The sequence below is a fragment of the Pleurodeles waltl genome, chromosome 11 (assembly GCF_031143425.1).
Source record: "Pleurodeles waltl isolate 20211129_DDA chromosome 11, aPleWal1.hap1.20221129, whole genome shotgun sequence".
Classification (NCBI taxonomy): Eukaryota; Metazoa; Chordata; class Amphibia; order Caudata; family Salamandridae; genus Pleurodeles; species Pleurodeles waltl.
In genome coordinates, this window is record NC_090450.1 from 17,520,331 (window position 1) to 17,540,893 (window position 20,563).

The following is a 20,563-nucleotide window of genomic DNA, read 5'->3' on the forward strand; positions in this document are numbered from 1 at the left end:
AGGGGCCAAAGTTCTTATCCTTAGTGTTCCTTACTTCTCCCAGTAAAAACGGTTCTCCATTTCTGTGACTGGACCCAGAACCGGGCATATCCTACAACGCAACATGGGGGCATCAAGTTTTTGCCTTAAAAATTACCCCATTCTTGTGACAAGGGCAGCTGCAGTATTTGTGCCTGAGCTCGGCTGCCACCAACACAAAACTACCAAACCCAGACATTTCTGAACCTTAGAAACCCAGGTTAGTCCAGTGTGGTGTGACGAGTACGGATCCCACTATGGTTAGTATGGATCCCACTATCTTTTCTTACTCAAAGTGCCGTGCAAACTTCAAACGTTGGCTAACGTTAATAATTTTCCCTACACTTCTGTGAAGGAAAGTTCTGAAATCTGTGGGGCCAATCAATTTCTACCCCCTAGCCGTCCCCCCATTCTCCCAATTAAAAACTATTCCTCTTTTGTGTGACTGGGTCTACTACTATTCATAGGAAATATCCCAAATGCAACATGGAGACATCAAGTTTTCACCTTGAAAATGGACCCATTTTACTGATGTGGGTGTCTGCAGTACTTGGGCCTCAGCTCAGCTGCCACCAAGGAAAACCTACCAAACCCAAGCATTTTTAAACATTAGAAACACAGGGCAGTCTTGAGGGGCATGACAAGCATAAAACCCAACATGTTTTCTTACCTAGAATTCCATGGAAACCTCAAACTTTGGCTAAAATGATACATTTCTGTGAGTGAGAATCCTGGAATCTGCGGGGTTTAATAAAATTTCTACCACCCAGCGTTCCCACTCTTTTACAGATAAAAACTACCAATAAAAAGGTGATGTGGAGGGGACCCTGCTTAGAAAGTTAAAATCAAATTCTAGCTATTGAATATTAGTGGTGGATGACTTGTCACAGTGGTGCACCCACCAGATTTCTTCTGTGAGGAAGACCACGTTTAGCTTACATTTATTCCTCATCTAGTCACTGAAGGGTGAATGATGCTTAAAATGTTCCTAGATGGCAGCAATCAGAAGAAGGTTAGCCTGTTCAATTCCTTCTTGCAATGAGAGAAGGTGACCACTGACTGGTAGACATCGCAGACAGTGGAAATAGTGTCCGCCCTTTCATTCAAGAGTTTTGCATCAAACTAACGCCACACAACAACCAAGAATGGAAGCATGAAAGTGGCAAATTATTTGAGACGGACCTACTGCTGCTCCTAATGTAAGCCATAGGGCTGGGGGCACAGCAAGTTTCAGACATCACATCACAAACATTAAACCTGAGACACTATTAATAACCTGGGGCTTTCAAGAAGTACAAGGAAAAAAACGTAAAGTTGTGTCCCTCAGCTTCAAATTGTGAAATCATTAAGGGAGTATTGGACGCTCTCCCAGGAAATGCAAGGCCAAAATTGCAGATTTCGAGACAACTGGGTTTGCATTAGCGGCATGTCGGTTATTCACGATAGTGTTGTTGTGGGAGACTTCCGATTTGTTACTTTGCTTCTAGCACAATATTGATTACTCCTCACAGCAGTGATTTGTTCATGATGATGATGATGCAGTGGACTTCAGTGCTAGTAGGTTTTCCTCCTGTACCATGTACCCAGAAGGTGGTTGGATACACTGAAGCAGTAGTTCCCTTCCAATTCTGCAATTTAGTAACAATATTATTTTAGAACTGTACTGCTGAATGACATTGGTGATATGTAAAATGTATTCTCCATCAGCCTTAATAACAACTACAGAACTGATGACATTTGAGACCACTCATTCTGCAACAGGAAGAACAGACGTAGCCAATTGAACTGAAAATGCCACGTAAGGAATTGAAGAAATCACATAAAGTGACATGTCAGCATTTTTTAATGGCTTTGAGAGCCCAATAGTGACTTCAGCAGCAACTATACCCTCATCTCATGTGCCTAGCGCCATTGCTATGGGGCATTATAAAATTGGTTCACTTCCTTGGCAACAATGGGCTCGATTTAGATCTTGGTGGATGAGTTACTCTGTCACAATGGCGAGAGATATCCTGTATGCTAAAATCATAGGATAGAATGGGATTTATATTTTGGTGGATGGGAAATCCGTCACTGTTGTTACTGAGCAATCCCTCTGCCAATATCTGTATCAGGCCCAATGTCCTGTACCCGCAGTGACATTAATCAGCAAATATATTTTAATATCTGTATATTTGTGTGAGATTTGTGGCAAATCATGAAAAGCCTTCTCTAACAGCTACACTCTTCCTCCAACAGCACTGATAACAACTAAACCGGTGATCACAGATGAGACCACACATTCTCGAGCTGTAAGCACACACCTGGCAGCAGTAACTGAAAATGCAACACAAGCAACATCAACCATAAAAACAACTGACACGTCAGCATTATTTAAGGGCAGTGTGGGCTCAACAATAGTGACATCTGCAGCAAGCATATCCTCAGCCCAGGTGACTAAAGCCATCTCCACTGAAATGAGCAATCAGTCCACAGATTCAGTGTCAACAGCAACAAACTCAACACTGCATCCAACCACATCCTCACTCTACACACCTACATACCAAACGATTGTACCTTCTTCCTCGTCAACAAGCGCCGCCCCCTCTACTGTTGTTCAGGTGACGACTGCTAAATCCACAGAGCAAACCAATGCAACTTCAGAAGCCATTGTAACAAGCACAGTATCCAGAACATCAACAGCCATCATTACTGAATCATCTAGAGCAACACACACTGCAACAAGTGGTAAGTATGTACTTAGTTATGCCACTTTCACAATAGATTTTAACTGCGTATTACTTGAAAGTGAAACAATGTAAAGCTTAGAATGTAAGTGAAGGTGGGGTATTATTCACGATAATTGGCACAGCATGGGCAATGGCCAATTGCAGGAGAGGCAGACATGGCCATCTGTTCATCAAACACTGTGCCTGTAAAGCAAAACCACAAAAGAGGATAAATAATGAGTATTGAAAGCAGCAGCTCAGAGAGGGGGCCATCCTTACCTTAAACAGTAAGCAAGAGACTGATCACTAAACACAAAATGCCTTGAAAGTAGTGAGAATCTTCAATAAGGCTGGATGCAACTTTATAACGCAAAGGACATTACAAAATTGATTCACTTGCTTGGCAAATGTCCTTTACATGCACTAAGTGACATTAATCAGTAAATATATTTTGATACCTGTCTTTGTTGGGTGACATTTGGGACAGCTATTTAAAGCATCCTCTAACAGCCTACTCTGTTCCTCCAACAGCACTGATGGCGACTACACAGGTGATCACAGATGAGACCACCCATTCTGGAACCGTAAGCACATCCCTGGCAGCAAGAACTGAAAATGCAACACAAGGAATTACAACCTTAACAACTAGTAACACTTCAGCATTGTTTAAAGGCAGTGAGAGCTCAACAGCAGTTACATCTGCAGCAAGCACATCCTCAACCCTGGTGACTAAAGCCATCTCCACTGAGATGAGCAATCAGTCCACAGAAGCGGAGTCAAAAGCAACAAGCTCAACACTGCATCCAACCACATCCCCACTCTTCACACCTACATACCAAACGATTGCACCTTCTTCCTCGTCAACAAGCGCCGCCCCCTCTACTGTTCGTGTGACGTCTTCCAAATCCACAGAGCAAACCAATGCAACTTCAGAAGCCATTGCAACAAGCACAGTATCTAGACCAGCAGCATCCACCATTACTGAATCATCTAGAACAACACACACTGCAACAAGTGGTATGTATGCGCTTAGTTATGCCACTTTCACAGTAAATATTGGTTGCTTATTTTATTTCTTAAACTTGAAGTGTAAATCTTAGAATTTGAGAGAAGGTGGGGAATTATAGAATGAAGGTTGGCAGATTGTGGGTAGTTGACTATTGCAGGATAGGAAGACAACACCTCTTGCTCATATACACTGTACTGGTAAAGCATGATCTCAAAAGAGGATACTAATGGATATTGAATGTAGAAGCTCACACAGATGGGACGGCAAGTGCTGGCCATATGAATGATACCAAACAGACAAATATTGATCCAACAGGTCTGCAAACCCATAAATTGGTTCCTTTACAGTGTCTCATTTTAAGTAATTATCTGATTGGGAAATCCCTCTTATTACATTCACAAAGACCTCAGACATAGCATTCAGATAAAATGGGAAAGATCCCACCATCACAAATTGTTTTAAGACTTGAGCCCCGGGATTGGATTGCTGCATCTGTTATGTTTGCAAAAGATGGACCTACTGAAAAAGCATTAGCCGGATAACCGGTGACTGCCTGTAGTTTTCTGGCTTTGCAGTTCAGATCTATTGCCAAAAAATTGTGGTTTGTGACAACTGCTCAATACTTGAGCCAGAAACTAAATTTAGTTGATTTCTTTGGGTGTACTGCTATTTTCACATTATTATGAACACTCACTCTCGAAGGCTGAGGTATCATTGTACGTGTGAGAGCTTAAAACATGATATGAATCATATATGCTAAATCTCTGGTTCTCCACTTATTTGCCTGCTATTTCAAGATATGATATGACTGCTTTTGACCACAAAGCTAATGAATTTGTTAAATACTTCCAGCAGAGTATGGACACAGTCTTCACCAACAAGACACCCCCCTAAGAGCCCCTCTTAAATCATTCACAACTACCAGCTCACTCACCCATTGGTGGCACCTTCTTAAACATTGTCATTGACACTCCATGACAAACCAAAATGCGATTGTAGACCCCATCTGATTTTTGTCCCAGGAAAAAAAAAACATTAAGCAAGGGATGTACTAATTCCACAATATGTAGATTGAGGGCCACATTTTCCAACCTAGACTATTCCTTCAACAGACTATTTATGTTTGAAATATCCCAGCCAGAGGTTGGGACGACTGAACATTTTTCACAAGCTCTTATGCCACTAAATAGCATTTCCATGAAAACTAGCGGTCACTACACAGAGTTTATCAAAAACATTCCTACGCCTCACCTACTTCACTTTCCTTTTCTGCAGTCAGGAGGCAAGCAACTCTTCAATCTGATCAGCAAGTTCAACTTCTGTTTTACTTTCCTTTCTACTTTTTCATTTCTACTGTTTCATTCATCATTTGTAGAAGAGCATTTAATCTTGCAAGTTACCACAAATAAAAGAAAATAGTGTTTTGGGATGTTTTTATAAAGTGCACTCAAACACATGGTATTAGCGGGCTGCACATTTCAACAACAGTGGTGCATGGAATCATCACAAGGAACGAGAATACGCAGGTAAAATAATATAAGCGTGTTAGATCAGCTATTTAATAGTAACAACAACAGATTTGGTGGTGGCCCACCCAAGAGGAGGGCAGGGAGAGAAACATTAAAGTGGAGCTCAGGCCTCCTGTATGTCTTTCCACCAATACCACTCCTGCCCAGAGTTCTTAAGAAGATCAGGAATGACTGGGCCCAAGTCATTCTTGTGACCCGGATTGTGCACGGAGGATATGGTATACCAAACTTCTGAGCATGTGTCCTTCAGTCAGGCTACCCATTCGGGATGATATTCTGTTGCAGCAACAAGCCAGGGTGTTGCACCTAAACCTGTCCACTCTTCGCCTTCGTGCATGAATGTTGAGCAGCAGTAGTTGAGGGCTTTTATCTCCCTCCCAAAGTATGTGATGCCATTCTGGCAGCCAGGCATTCTTCTACTAAAACCTTCTATGCCTGCCAATAGGAAAAGTCTGTGGCTTGGTGTACATCCGAAACAGTTGATCCTCTGTCTGCACCCTTCTCTGAAGAACTCAGTTTTATTCTTTCCCAGTTTTATTCTTTCCCTGGCCAAGCAAGGCTTTCTTTTGGGCACAGTCAAAGGATATCTGTCCACTTTTTCTGCTTTCCTACAGTTGCCGGATCAACCTTCCCCATTTAGGTCATCAGATGTGACTTGATACCATAAAGGTTTACAACACGTGTCTTCCCACACCCTTCATTATGCCCCAATAGGATTTGAATTTAGTTCTTAGGTTCCTAATGTGTTCCCCTATCGATCCGATGCACAGCTGCTTCTGCAGCTTCTAACAATCAAAACTGTTTTCCTTGTGGCAATAACATCTGCCAGGTTGGTTGGCAAATTACAAGCACTTTCTGTTAACCCTCCCAGCACTTCATTCTTCCCAGACTAGCGGTTCTTTGAACTCAAGCATCCTTTTTACGAAAGGTGTTCACATCTTTTCACGTCAGGCAAAACATCACCCTGCCTACCCTTTTCCCCCTTTCTCACCCTTCTAAAGAAGAGCAGAGACTGTACAGTCTGAATCCAATAGGAGCGTTATTGTTCTATATTGATTGAACCGATGAATTCCTGGTCTTTGTTGGATTTGCAGGGGCAAAGAAAGGGAAGGTAATTCAAAGGAGAACCATCTGTTAATGGATCATTCTTTACGTTAAGATTTGCTATGCAGTGTCCAAGAATCAGCCCCCGGAGGGCTTAAGAGCTCACTCCACTGTAGCTGACACAGCTACAACCACTGTGTTAGATAGAGGAGTCCCAGCCCTGGACACCTGTCAGACAGCTATGTGGGCATCACTGTACACATTTTCCAAACACTACTGCCTCGACAGTCAGGTCTGGTGAAGTTGGAGCTTTACCCATTTGGTCCTCCAGAACTTCTTAGTCTAAAACAGTCTGCAGCTCATCCTCTGGGGGGGGATTGCCTTGGTATGTATTGTGAGGTAAGGGATCTGGGGCTAGAAATCTCTATTAGATGAACAACTACCTACTTTCAGTAATACCTCATCTGGTAGAGACTCATTTTAGCCACACATTTCTTACCATTATCCTAATGGTGCAAGATGGTGGCAGTGAGGCCCCATGCTTGTGGTGCAGAAAAACAGTCAAGAACTGAGGTCAGCATGCAGGGTTGGTGCCTATATAGGCAACTCACACATAATTTCTGACGCGGTCAACACCAATGATGCCACACAGAGCCAAATGATGTCACCGACCGGCACATAAGGGGATTGCTCAAAAAATTCCGGCTCCAATCTGACACCTGGGAATATTCTAAGGGAAGGAATCTGTGGCTGGATGGTGTCTCTACCAGTCAATGCATTACTGAAGGTAAGTATTTTGTTCTTTAGGCCTGTGAAATGGGGATATTTTGACAGGTCATATTTGAAGGTTTAAATCTGTGTAGATAGGCTACAGAGGCAGCCCTGAAGTCATGTTTTCACTGCAGCTGTAGTGGATGACACAATGTATGTTGCAGTCCACTAGTGATATTTAACTTACAGGCCATGGGTACACTTGGTACCATATACTAGGGACTTATAGGTGAAATTAATTTGTCAATCAGGAGTATAGCCAATCTTGATCTGTTCTAGGGAGTCAGATAACATGCACTGGAGCCAAGTTAGCAGAGTTCTAGTGCTCAAAGTGAAATAAACAGCACCATCAGTACAAAATAAAATGGGGATTATAATGCAAAAAGAGGAATTGTACTACCATCCCAAACTGCAGACTACAGCTTTTGACTTCATCTAATATTAGCACTTCTAGTGCTCACAATTGTGTCGGGTGGGTGGCTCAGTTTGCATCATTGCTGCTACTACTGTTTTGATTTGGTCAGTAAATCTGGCGTTTAATAGACGACGATGCAGTGGGCTATTGTGCAAGTTCGGTAAATTCCCTTTCACCCAGTAGATAAGTTGTCAAAATAGAGCTTGAATTTCCTTTCAGAGTTTTTGTCCTGTAACTTTGTTACAATATAAATGGGTGACATTTGTGATACCCATAGATAGATGTGTATCCTCTAACAGCTGACTCTTTGACTCCAACAGGTTTGATAACGACTGCACAAGTAATGATGAATATCACCACTGAATTTAAAACTGGCAGCCCAGACCAGGCCCCTGGAACTGCAAATGCCACAAAAGGAATTACAACCATAACCAGGGACACCTCACCATTGTTTAATGGCACTCGGGCCTCAACAACAGCGACTCGTGCAACAAGCACATCTTCAGCTCAAGTGACCAGTGTCAAAGCAACCAATCCAACAACTGGGCTGGACATTATAACTGAGGCAGTGTTAACTCCGTTAACCATTGCCACTTCTACTAAGAACAATGAGACCACAGGAGCGCTGACAGTGGTAACACCTACAACACCAGATTCAGTCATCGGCACCAGTGGCACACAGGCCACAAATGAATCAAAAAACACTACAAATACCACTTTATCTCAGCTTATCAAGTCTACGTCCACATCCCCTTTTAGTGAGTTCCCAACCGTGGGAACAGAGGCAACTAGCAGAAGCCCATCTTCAGTGAACATTACCAAGATGGCCACGAATACCCTAAAAACCGGGGCAACAGCAAGTACATTCACCAGTGCCGCACAAACCGTGACCAAACCTGTATCTGTGTTCAATATAACGCAGCTTTCAGCCACTCCCACAACATTTGTATCAACAGGAGTCAACATACTTCCACCGCCTACCACAGAGGCAACAACCACATACCAAAAACCTATTACTAATGCCATTGCTGGTACTTCTCAATATAAAACAAGCATGGCTACTCCCAATACTGTAAGCACAAACTCCACCACTAATAATGTCACTTCTGAAATGGCGGTCTCAAAAGCAATGCAGACAGCTGCAAACGTGACACTAACCACAATGACAAATCTTTCTTCTGGTACATCAGTTAATCGAATCAGCTCAACTACTAAGAAAATGGCCTCAACCACCACCATCTCATCTACTAGTAATAATGTAAATTTCCAGACAGAAGGAGTCAATGGAACTACAACTACCACAGCTAAGTTCTCAATTGCTACACCTACAATCCTAACTATAAACCCTCCTGTAAACACAACTTCTATCACAGTTTCTAATGCATTTACTGTCAAAACAACAGAGCAAACAGTTTCAAGTTCAGCAGTAGTTGCAAAAAGCACGGTTTCTGCCACAACGACCACCAAAGCCACTACAACATCAAGAACAACACAAAATGGAACTGGTGGTAAGTGTCATAGTGTGTGCCCCTCTGACAGTAATTTTTAAAAGTGCAAATTGCTAGCTGTAGTATTTTGGTAAACATTTAGGATAATTAGAGGAGGAAGGACAGGCAATTCCATTTGCCCAGCATACACCTTGTCTGTGATGTATAATCTCATAAGTTGATGAAGATGGACTTTGGATGCAGGAGCTCATAGAGCTGGGGCAGATTGCTTTTTACATCAACTCCTACATGATATGCAGGATATATACCAAGGAAACAATGACTAAGCTATAGGTTTCCATTCATGAACATTGCAGGGTAAGTTCTTGTCTCATTGGCAAATATCTTGTGGCTTTGTCAGGACAGAATAGGGCTCTAGGCTGGTTAGTTACATGCTTCACATCCTTGTAGGTAAAAGCAAGCAAAAATACTGAAGAAGTGACTGTGAAATTCCCAGAGTTCACTAGTCATGCAGTGACGTCTTCCACCAGAACCTCAGCGTGCCTCGGTCTAGTTCAAGGTCCCTTCGGACCTTATTCACTGCCTGGAGGCACCCATCCTTCAACTGGGACCGCTGATCTATATCAGAGTGGCACCTGCACATAAATGTAATCAAGTTGTGGGCAGTCCACCTTGCACTGAAGACATCCCTACCCTCTATCTCAGGGGATTATAGAAATTTGGATAATATGTCAATCTATATCACAGGGCAGGGTCACGGACCCCCTGACAGAGAGTGGTTCACACGTGGAAGTGGGGGAGTGACAGTGAATCTTCCAGTCCTGGCTTAGCAGGTAGGCTCTTTCAAAATGAGGGGATTATAGTCTGTCTTCTTTGCTGGAAGAAATCCGCTTTTTCAGCCTTGTGCATACTCATGGGCTGGACTCAATTTTTCTTTTAAGCATACCAAGTCACTTTGGCAAAGTCATACTTGACATCCAGCTAAAAAAAAAAAAAATTTACATACTTAGAGACCTATTTTCCAACTGCTTCTATATTGAAAGATTGCCACAAAAGAAGCTACAAAGGGAGATTTTCTCACTCTTCACGAAGGGGTAATTTACGGAAACTAGGAAACGTAGAAATGATTCCAAAATAATAATCTAAATATACCAAAAAATACAGAAATATTATTTTTTTGCTGATCAGACCAATTGTGCATCCTATACTGAAAAGTTATATTATTTTGTTTCAGCAGTTCAGCTTTACACTTATGGATTGATTGCCAGTGATACAGAATTCGTTCAGAGGACCACAAACTTCAATTCACGACTTTTTAAACCTGACATTGGATTCCCATTTGGAAAACAACTGTACACTTCTCTATATGTGAGTCTATACAGATTGCTTGTTCCATGTATAACAGTTGCCTTACTTTAATTAAACAACTATTAACAAATATTCTATAGAAGTAGGCATTTGTTTAATCTTTAATATTAGTTTAAAAGGCATAGAATTGTCTCCTTTGAGTGCCTAGGTTGACACATTAATACATTGTTTTTTTAAACATGCGTCATTATGTTCTGCAGAATTAATTGTACATTAGTCATGTAGGCAGTATGTCTATTGAGTGGGACAAGATTGCAAGGGTGTTTCATAAGTTCAGATAATCATAGTGGGGGCAATACAGAAAGCCATTCAAGTTCACATAGTCATGAATCCTATTGTAAACTAATCTCAAAACATCTATATTTGTACTGTTCAGGGAGTATTCATTTCAAGTAGTAAGGGCTGTGCCCTTTTTGGACTTATACTAATAAGAAGGTTGACATTATAGACCAATTCAAACTGGTAAGTAAGTGAAGCACTTCTGTACTACTAGAAGGCCTGGACGAAGTTCATGAAGTTCCACACCATGGAATTCCACAGAGTGATTGAAAACTGTGGAATTCCACGGAGGTGGAGTTCCGTGACCCGCAGATTCCTGAATGTGCCTGATCTCGGAAGCGCTAAGCAGGGTCCCAACCTGCTTAGTGCTTCCGAGATTGGGCGCTTTGAGTAGAGGGGTGTAGGCAATGAAAGCTGCCATTTCAGGCCTCTTGTGCACCGGCCTGTCTTGTATGCAGTGCATACGGGGAAGGCTGGTGCACAAGAGGCCCGAAACTGTAGCTTTCTTTTGCTGCCTACAGCCCTGAACTGAAGCCCGGGTGCATTCAGGAGAAGGCTGTAGGCAGTGAAAGCTGCAGTTTCAGGCCTCTTGTACACTGGCCTGCCCCGTTTGCTCTGCATATAGTACAGGCCGGTGCACAAGAGGCCTGAAATGGCAGCCTTTGCTGCCTACAGCCCTGGCCTGAATTAAGGGCCGTAGGCAGTGAAAGCTGCTGTTTCAGTCCTTGTTTGTGCACCAGTGTGCACAAACAAGGAAAGAAAAGAGACAAAGACTTACCTAGGTCCTCCAGAGGGTCCTCTCTCCTCGTTGTCCTGCGCGGAGGCCTGGCTCTCTGCCTCCCTCTGTCGCCTGCTCCTGGGCTGCTGGCAGAGGGAGGCCTGGCCCTGGATCTGACTAGCTGGTGTGCACTGCGGCCCAGTTATGGGCTACACAGCACAAGGTCAGACTGTCTGCGTTAGCGCTGCGTAGCCCATAAGTGGGATCTGCTCTGTTGGCGGGATAGCTGAGTTTTTGGACATGCTCCAAGCAGAGCACAGAGTTCCAAAAACTCCATTAGCTCTGCCAGCGGAGCGGAGTTCTCTGCCCACCCCTAATTAGTAGTTTGCTTACTCATAAATGTGTTTGGGAATTGGCCCCTTCCTGTATGCACCTGCTGTGGTGTAGTGTTGGCAGATCATTCATGCATAGTCAGCAAGTTGGCATTTTTTCATTTTATTAGAAAACAGTCCTCCTAAACAGAGGTATGCTTTTGGCAAACAAAAACTTCAATGTTCTTGGCAAGCATTGATTTTTCTCACTGTGCGTGTGGGACATTCTTTTTTATTTTTCTAGGAAAAAGAAAGGCTACCTTGGTGTTTGATGGGCAAAGGTAAACTGAGCTGGCTTGGTGATGCCATATCCGATGAGGGTCCAATGCCAGGGAAGTTATTTCTGACAGCAAAGTACAGTGTGTCCCTCCTATCAACCGCAAAACACTTCCCTTCCTCAAAATGGAGTGTGAAAAAGGAGAGCTGAGAGCTATCTGTAAAGGGCCCTGCCCCACATATGTCTGTGATGCATTAAGTGAAGGGACTCGCTCTACTATCTTCTACTTTTCAGTCCCTTGCTCACTGATGCACTGGAGAGCTTAGTGTTATCTCCTAAAATGTTGTTGTTATATCCTAACACAACAACAACAAAGTTGATGGATGGAATACTTGAATTAACCTCAGCCACTGACAATCGCTCGGGACCTCATCCCAGTCCATCATTTTTCACCGATCACACCACCTCCATTTGCCATATGCAAATCAGACTTGACCTTTCTCCAGTACAGGCCAGGTCCTCCCTGAACCATAACACAAGCAACCCAAGACTGGTTTTACCCTGATCTTTCCAAGGTTTACCACCTGGTTTTAGCACAGAGTGGCATGCATAAGAAGTTGTTTGGGTTCATGAAAAACATTTTCTATAAAATATCAATTTTCCCCCAAAAAATGTAGAAGTGCAAAATTGCTTTTGTTCTTCATAATTGTATTGTTTTGGCAAAGTTTTGTCTTCAGTGTAGACTATTTCATGTTTAGAGCACACGGTTGATGTCTAAGCTTTTGTGCTGTTTCTCGAAGGTAGTGATTTTATACTTAACTGTATCCCCTTTAAGAGGTGAAAAGTAGTATGTTAACATGGTATTGATGTCCACCTCTAATTGTTATGATGAAGGTGTTTATAACTATGTTTTTTGTCAATTTCTTGGAACTAACTTATGATGTTTTGATGTTCCAGTTCACAGACAACGGGCAGATAATTTTTCCGCGCTCGGACAATGATGTCTTCTCTTACGTGAATCCACCTCCAGACGGATTCACTGAAAGCAACCGTGTGCCCATGGTAGCCGTGTTTTGGGATAATGCAGATTTCTCCAACAATGTTGGGTCTACATTTTACCAGGTTGGTTTTGTGCACATGAATTAAACACACACGCCCCTATTGATCAGAGTTTGGAAGGTTTTATGTGCTTTTGTCAAAAAATGTTTTTTTTCTTTTAGAAGAAGTTGCTTCTTGACGGTCAGGGAGGAAAAACAAGGTGTTTTTAAACTAAAGGTACATTGAGATAGGCTGTCTCATAAGGGTGAGACATGGAGAGGATTGGGTAAACTGCAAGGTGAAAAAATCTTTGTAACTTTCAAAAGTTTTCCTTTTGCTGAACGGCTCTCTTGGCTTTCCTCAGCTGTAACCACCTCAATTAAGGCGTGTTTAATGTGGTAATTAACTTGTGTTACCATTACTATCACATTTATTGATATTCAGTCAATAGAGCTCTGAACAATGAAATGCAGACCACCCACAGATATCAGCAGTGAGTGCTTAACTCATTGAGATAGCTTCTTGGCTTCTAGTTAGTATATTTCTGAAATGGCACTGACGAGTGACAGAACAAGGGGATATAATGCTGTTTGGTTGAAATCCAAGTGGTTTAAAATGATAAGCCCAAGATTTTCCATCATATTTGTCTCAGCTGTTTTGCTAGCAGCATCTAATGAGAGGGCAGGCTTTGGTGACATGTAGGACTCACATTCAGCATGCCCAGGTGTCTTGCACTGGAGCTGCTGCCCTAACTGCAAGAGGAAGAAACCCATCAACAATACTAGACTTTGAGGGAAGCGGATCTCAAAATACAAATGGAGCTGTTGAAATTATGAAAGAAAGAATCAAAATAAGAAAGAGAGAAAGATGAAGTAGGAAGAAAGGAGGGGTACTGCAGGTAGAAAGAAAAGATGGTTCCTGCAGGTAGAGAGTACACAGAAAGAGAAAGTATACAGAGATAATTTAAAGGGAATATTGTAGCCAAAAGATGAATGAGGCAAGATTGGAGGCAGGAAGATAGTTAATTGGCAAAAGAAAAAGCGATAGCATGAAATGGAGGGTAGAAAAGGCTCAAAACTAAGGCGCGTCTACGAAACAGATCTTGAGGTTTAGCAGGTGGGAAAATGGTGCGCATATATATATTGCGAGTGACATATGAAGAGATGGCTTAGAGATGCTGCAAGTAAGGGGATGAATGGACTTTATGGGGGAGACATTGAAAAATAGATGATTAACAAAGTCCAAGGTATATGAGTACTCTACAAGTGAGCTAGAGGGACAGAGGAAAGAGGAAAATTGGCAGCTAAGCTAGAGGGGAAAGGGAGGAGCAAAAGAAATACACAGTTTGAACAGTGTCAGGAAACTAACTCATTAGTTTAACTATGGAAGTGTTTCAGTAAGCAGGTAGGCGAACAATTCTGTTAACATAATATGTATTGTCCATCAGAAATACACCCCTGCGTATGTGCCTATGCCAAGAAGAATGTTTTTTTGAAGAATCCCAATATCATCTTAATTGGGCTTTTTAGTTTCCCTGCAGTATCTGTGTGTGCAAATGCTCAAAAAGAGATATGTTACCATCATGTATATTTAACACAACCATTTTGATATCTGTGAGAAAACAGGGCTGATTGCAGAGGCCCCCTGACCTTTTGCACCCATTTTCCACTTTTTGCTGGTGTTTTCCTGACTCTGGTGCCCTGGGTACTGCTAACCAGTTCCAGGCCCTGTGCTCTGTGTAAAATGGGTATGCAAATTAGGCTAATTATATTTTGCTAAGTTAACCTACCTATAAGTCCCTAGTATATGGTAGGGCATGGAGGTTTAGGGACCCCAGCATAGGTAGTGCACCCATAGGTGCACTGCTGTGGTGCCCAGTGTCATTTTAAAGGCAGGCCTGCCTTGCTGGCTGCTTATAAATTAAAGTTATATACAAATTCACCTTTGGACTTAAAAGTAGTTCCAAAGTTTTAAACTACCTTATTTTTACATATAAGTCACCCCTAAGGTGTGCCCTATGTGCCCCTAGGGCTGGGTGCCATGTAACTATAAGCAGGGACTTTATTAAAATAGTTTTATAAGCCCTGGTGAGGTAAAAACAGCCAAATTCGTTTTTCCCTCATCGTAGTAAATGGCCTTCATAGGCTACAATGGGGAGACTTTATTTTAATTTTTAAAGTCTCCTTAAATGATGCATACCAAGAGTTTGGTATCAAATTAATTGTTGTATTAAATCCCACAACTTCCAGTTGTGGGATTTAATATAACTTGTTCAGGTAAAGAGTTTTAAACTTTACCTAAAAAGTTGCCAATTTCAGCCCTGCATTGTTTTTGCTGCTGTGCTCTGACTGGCCAGCCTTTAGCAGCTTGGCCAAGCTGCCTTTAGGAGGTGTGAAGTGGCCTGGCTTCACACACAGGAATGTGCCTGTGGGAAGGAATCGCCCCTCAGCAGATGGTGAAGCAGGAAGGGGGAGGGCTGCCAAACTGGTCTTCAAAGGCAAAGAAGGACATTTGGAGCAACCCAGCAACACCCTCACATCCTGCAACCCCAGACAACTAGGTGCCCCCTTGATTAGATTAGGAGAGGGCAGGAGAGGGGTGTGTTTATGATTTTTAGCCAAACTAGTGGGTGGACTCAGCCAGATGTAACCTCCAAAAATCAGATTCAGCCATGATGGATTTTTAGAGAATGTTGCCTCCTGGGATTGATTTTTGCCACCCTTCCCAGGAAGTGGTCATCACAGGGGGAAGGACCCTGCACCTGATTGGAGAACCAGGACCCCTTGCTTTTCACCCAGGAGCAAGGATGAAACTGGCAGACCTGCACCCACACCTCAGTACCCTACCACATCCAACAAGGAAGAACAACAGAAGAAGAAGGACTGCCCTGCTGGACCCCTGGCCTGCACCTGGAACCTGCATTCAGAAGGACTGCACCAGCTGCACACTTGGGCTTCACCACAAGAAGGACTTTGCCTGGCTTCAACTGGTTCAAGGAGGGACTCCCTGTTTGCTACAGGTGAAAAATTGCTAACCAGAGTCCCCTGCACCAACTCCTGAAGAAAGCGACCAGCTGACCACTGTCCAGTGGCCAAAAAGGAGTTTGTGCCAGGTGCATTCTGGGAGTTGTAGTATTACCCCACAAGGACCAGCTCAGAACTTCTGGACCCTTGGGGTGAGCTGTGGACACCAAAAGAACCTTAAAAGGACATCTGGGAGAAGCCCCAGAAGTTTGGACAACTTTTGTAAAAAAGCTCCATAGAGGGACCGACCCACCGCGGCAACTCTAGCTGGCTTGCCTCAACCGCGACCCGGCCTGATTTGCTGGTTCGTCCTGGTAAAGAAAATCTCAGAAAAAAAGACTAAGTCCGAAGGTAAAAAGTTGACAGGGACCTCCCAGCCAGCGTATCCGAGGAGGGCTCCATGGACGTCGGATCAAGATCCAGGTTTACCCCGGTTGAAGGATTTTCACCTCGAAAAAACGACTAAGTCCGAAGGTAAAAATCTCCACCGAGGATTCCCGCATCGCGTATCCGGAGAAGGGCTCCAGGAGGTCGGATTGGACTGGCAGGTTCGTCCCGCTGAAGAAAAATCTTCGAAAAAGAGACTAAGTGTGAAGGTAAACTTTTAACCAAGGCCTCCCGTGGCCTGTAGCCGAGCAGGGCTCCATCGCGGTCGGCCTTAAACTTTGACTTTGCCCCGGTCGAGGTGCAACCAGATGACCCGATTGGCGCTTTTTTGTTTCTAGGCGCAAAAAAACCCCAAATTCTTTAAAAATTCATATCTCCGGTTCCCCTTATCCGATTTTATTCGTTTTGGTGTCATTTTAAAGATAAAAATATCATTATCTATTTTTATAAATTGGTTTTGGATTTTTAAACTGTTTCCTGTGTTTTATTTAATTACTGTTTTGTGATATTTGAATGCTTTACACTCTGTCTCCTAAGTTAAGCCTTGACGCTCGTTGCCAAGCTACCAAGGGTTGAGCTGGGGTTAATTTAGTGAGACCTAACTGGACCTTAGTTGGTGGCCTATTGCTAAGTGTAGGTACCTACCTGCCCTTACCAATAACCCATTTTACAACAATATCCAAGAAATATGCATTCAGCAAATGTTCTTCAGCAAGCATTCCTCTTAATTTAAATTAATGTCTATGAATTCCACAGGAGTACGTCACTCTGAACTCAGCAACTAATACTCTTGTCCAAGACGTTGAGGCAAAGATTCAGAAGTACATGAAGACCTCGTACACAGCTAAGTGGACCCTCAAGGTCACATGGGACAATGCTCCGGCATTACCTGCCAAGGACAAAGATGCTAAGGTAAGCATTATCTCTACTTTTGAAATGCCTCCTTATTGCAGCCTGGGCACCAGTGTCTTGATCTGTGGTACAAGTTCTGTTGAAATCCTCCAGCGTGCTCAAATCAGCGTGTTAAGTGTGTCCGAAAATATTTGTTGTCCCTGCAGACTACAAGGCTGCAGTACAAGAATCTCTCAATTAATTCTTTGATGCACAATACCCACTACCCAAAGTTTGTTAAGCACAACAATCTCCCACCACAGTTTACTAAGAGTGTCTTCGGGCCATCACAGCCTAAGCATGGATCACACCTACAGCAGATTGCAAGGCATTACTCATGAGCACCACAGTGTGTATATGTGCACCCTGACAGTCAGTCATACTTGAGGTCTCCTACGCATCTATTAAGCATCCACAACCCACTGCAAACTCTAGTCTTTACTTCCCAGCCATGCCAGTTAGGCATGCTTCGTGTCCACTGGTAGAAATGGTTGCTCTCCAGTGTGATCTGGTAGGCAAGGATCCTGCCAACCACAGTCTGGTAACTGTGTGTGGTTTAATCCACCATGGTATGTAAGGCATGATCAAAGGCATGAGTTTTTGCCAAGTGCAGACTATTAAGAGTGATTCTGGAATACAGCAGTCTACAATGAATCACACCAACTGCTGTGCATTACTTGTGCATGCTGCTCAAAGCAGCCTGAATCTCTTAAGTGTAATTCGTGCCCTCTCAGTCTGTTAGCCCCCTCATCTTGTTCTGATTCCTTAAGCTACAGTCTTTGCCCATTTCCTCAAAGAGATGAAAACCAGCACTGTCTGCAGTGTCAAAGAAACCATTGACTGTAAAGACATAATTGTTGATGGCAAAGACTTCATTGACAATGCCAAAGACTTCATCATTGACTATGTCAGTAACCAGATCATTCATGCAGCAGCTCCTGCAGTGGCTACAACTTCACCATCAATGGCGCTGTCATGGGCAGTCCTGCCAACGACACCAATTTTTCCTAAAATCACCACAGTCATATCCTCCGCAACAGCAGTGGTTTCATTGCCTTCTCACCTTCACCTAGCTCTCCATTGCCTTCAACCATGCCACTCAGATATTTACAAGTATCGCCAACCCCTCTGCAATTTTTTAAGACACTGCTCCAGTATTGTGTGTAGACTACTGGGAGACGATAGGGAAGACTGGAACAAATAGTGTCTTTCTTCTGTGAAAATGATGAGGAGGATCAGAGCACAAGGGCAGCAGAGCTGCATATCCCATATGTACATTCAGACCACAGTTCCTCAGACATAGGCATGTGTAACAGGTGCTGCTTTTTCTGATGCATCACTGGTCTGGGAACCAGCTGAGACCTTTGGTAATGTGTTTGTCTCTCTAACTTTGGAACTGCTAACAAATTTACAAGACATGAACTGAAGCATTTATAATAGATGCCACATACGATTAAAGCAATCTGGTAACCAGAAACCACGTCCATTTCATAGTGGCAGTCATCCTTTTGCCATCTCCACAACCACCACAACTAGTTCAACCGGTTTCTTTACCACCTTCCCTTAAGAACAATGAGTCCTGTTCCTTCCTCGCCCAGAGAGAAGTCAAATGAAGATAACATTGGGGATCATGACAATCGTGCAAGTGTTAGCAAACAGAATGAAGAGAAACTGTCTGTCTGATACCGACAATGATAGGTATGATGATATTAGTAATGCTGAGGACATCACCAATGGTCAGGCAGGTCAGTGGATTAATTTCACAGATAAATATTACACATGATATCCATTCATAGTCCCTGATGACACCAGCCCAGAATCAGAAAGATTCACAGGCTCTTGGAAAGTGCTTCTCAGAAGTTCATCTTGCAATTTCTGAGGTCAAGAAGTCATGTTTATAAAATGAATAAAAAAAAAAAAACACAAATAGGTAGTCATAATCAAATCTGGAAGGACAGCTTGCCAACTATGAGAAATCAAGCTTCGGTATCAGCTCTAACTTATCCAGAATAGAAAATAATCTGACAAAATCTTCTCCAAATGCATTCTGAGTCAGGTGAAAGGTGAATCAGTGGTGTCTGCTGTTGCAAAGCGTAGATCTAGGACCCCACTTTCTCTGTTCCTCCAGACAAGGAGGGTCAGGACTGGGATTCTATGGAAAACGAGTTGATGTACAGTCAAAATCAGTGACACATCTGCAATTACATTTAAATACCATGACTGATTATGAAATGCTATCACCCTTTTACCTGGAAAAATCCACGGGGAGGACAAGCTGTGGGCTAGAAACATTTTTAGGAAGGGAGAAGTGGTGCAATGCATACGTGGCTTCATCTATAGTGGGTTTAGACAGATGATTATTGCAAGGGTACTGCAAAAAAGTATTTCTTTCTTGCTGGAAGTACAGTTGAGAGTTGAGGATCATGGACATGTCTTTTGGCAGGCAAAATGTTTTTGGAGAGCAAGTGGATGAGATCTTTGAGTGAGTAAAACAGACACAGGAACCAAAGGATCATTGGATTCTCTTGAGAAACAGCAGCCCGTCAATACTGCATATGCCTGCATCAAAGAGGTTATAAACCTTCCGATCTCTTCTATCTTTAGCCAGCATATACAGTATGGCAATTATGAATTGCGGTCATTTACGCCTTTACAAGGGCCACAGAACATCCAGTAGAACACTCAAGAACAGAGGTGACAAAGAGGGAAAAAATTCACACTATTAAAAGAAAAGAAGTCTCACCTGACCTGCTTGGTCTCTCTGCCTCTCACTTGCCTTCGCCGGCAGGGCCAGAATATGTCACTTCTTAAATGATTGGTAGGACTTAATTATGGGCCAAAGGGTGCAGAGTATCATGTAGCAGAGTCACTCCTTAGAGTTCATAAATAAATCTCTTGCTGTTCCACCAAAAAGGGAAAACAAAAGGACCTAAAGGAGATATCTTGGAAATCACAAATCATTTAGAAAAGAAAGTTATAGAGGAAGTACCAGCTGCCTGGAAGGGTCAAGGCTCCTATTCAAGATCCTTTCTGATACTAAAAGAGAAATATGGAGATTGGCGGCCGTCCTTGATCTATGGAACTTTAAGAGGTACCTCCGAAAACAGGGTTTTATAAATGATTTCTTTCCCAGCGATGTTGTTTTTCATAACAGGGCAAGAATACTTGACTTCCTTAAATTTAGATCTCAGTACATCCGCCACAGAAAGTCTGAGTTTCATGTTTGAAGGACTTCCTTTCAAGTTCAAAGGACTTCCATTTCGTCCGTAGTCAGCACCACACTTTTTAACAGTGGTAGGACACTGATAGTAGCCTTTATGTGGCAGAAA

The 20,563-nt window shown here is 42.9% G+C and overlaps 1 protein-coding gene across 5 annotated transcripts in view; it reads left to right on the forward strand.

Moving 5' to 3' along the window:
- Positions 1-20,563, forward strand: part of LOC138265246 (mucin-4-like) — a 422,755-nt gene that overhangs the window by 252,984 nt on the left and 149,208 nt on the right. For 4 of the 5 annotated variants that reach the window (XM_069212831.1, XM_069212833.1, XM_069212832.1 and 1 more), the window contains exons 55-60: positions 2,257-2,745; positions 3,258-3,743; positions 7,815-9,002; positions 10,177-10,310; positions 12,853-13,017; positions 17,100-17,255. In XM_069212831.1, coding sequence (XP_069068932.1) covers positions 2,257-2,745; positions 3,258-3,743; positions 7,815-9,002; positions 10,177-10,310; positions 12,853-13,017; positions 17,100-17,255 — 2,618 coding nt within the window. The remainder of the gene's footprint in view (positions 1-2,256; positions 2,746-3,257; positions 3,744-7,814; positions 9,003-10,176; positions 10,311-12,852; positions 13,018-17,099; positions 17,256-20,563) is intronic. The other variant, XM_069212835.1, reaches the window with a different exon arrangement.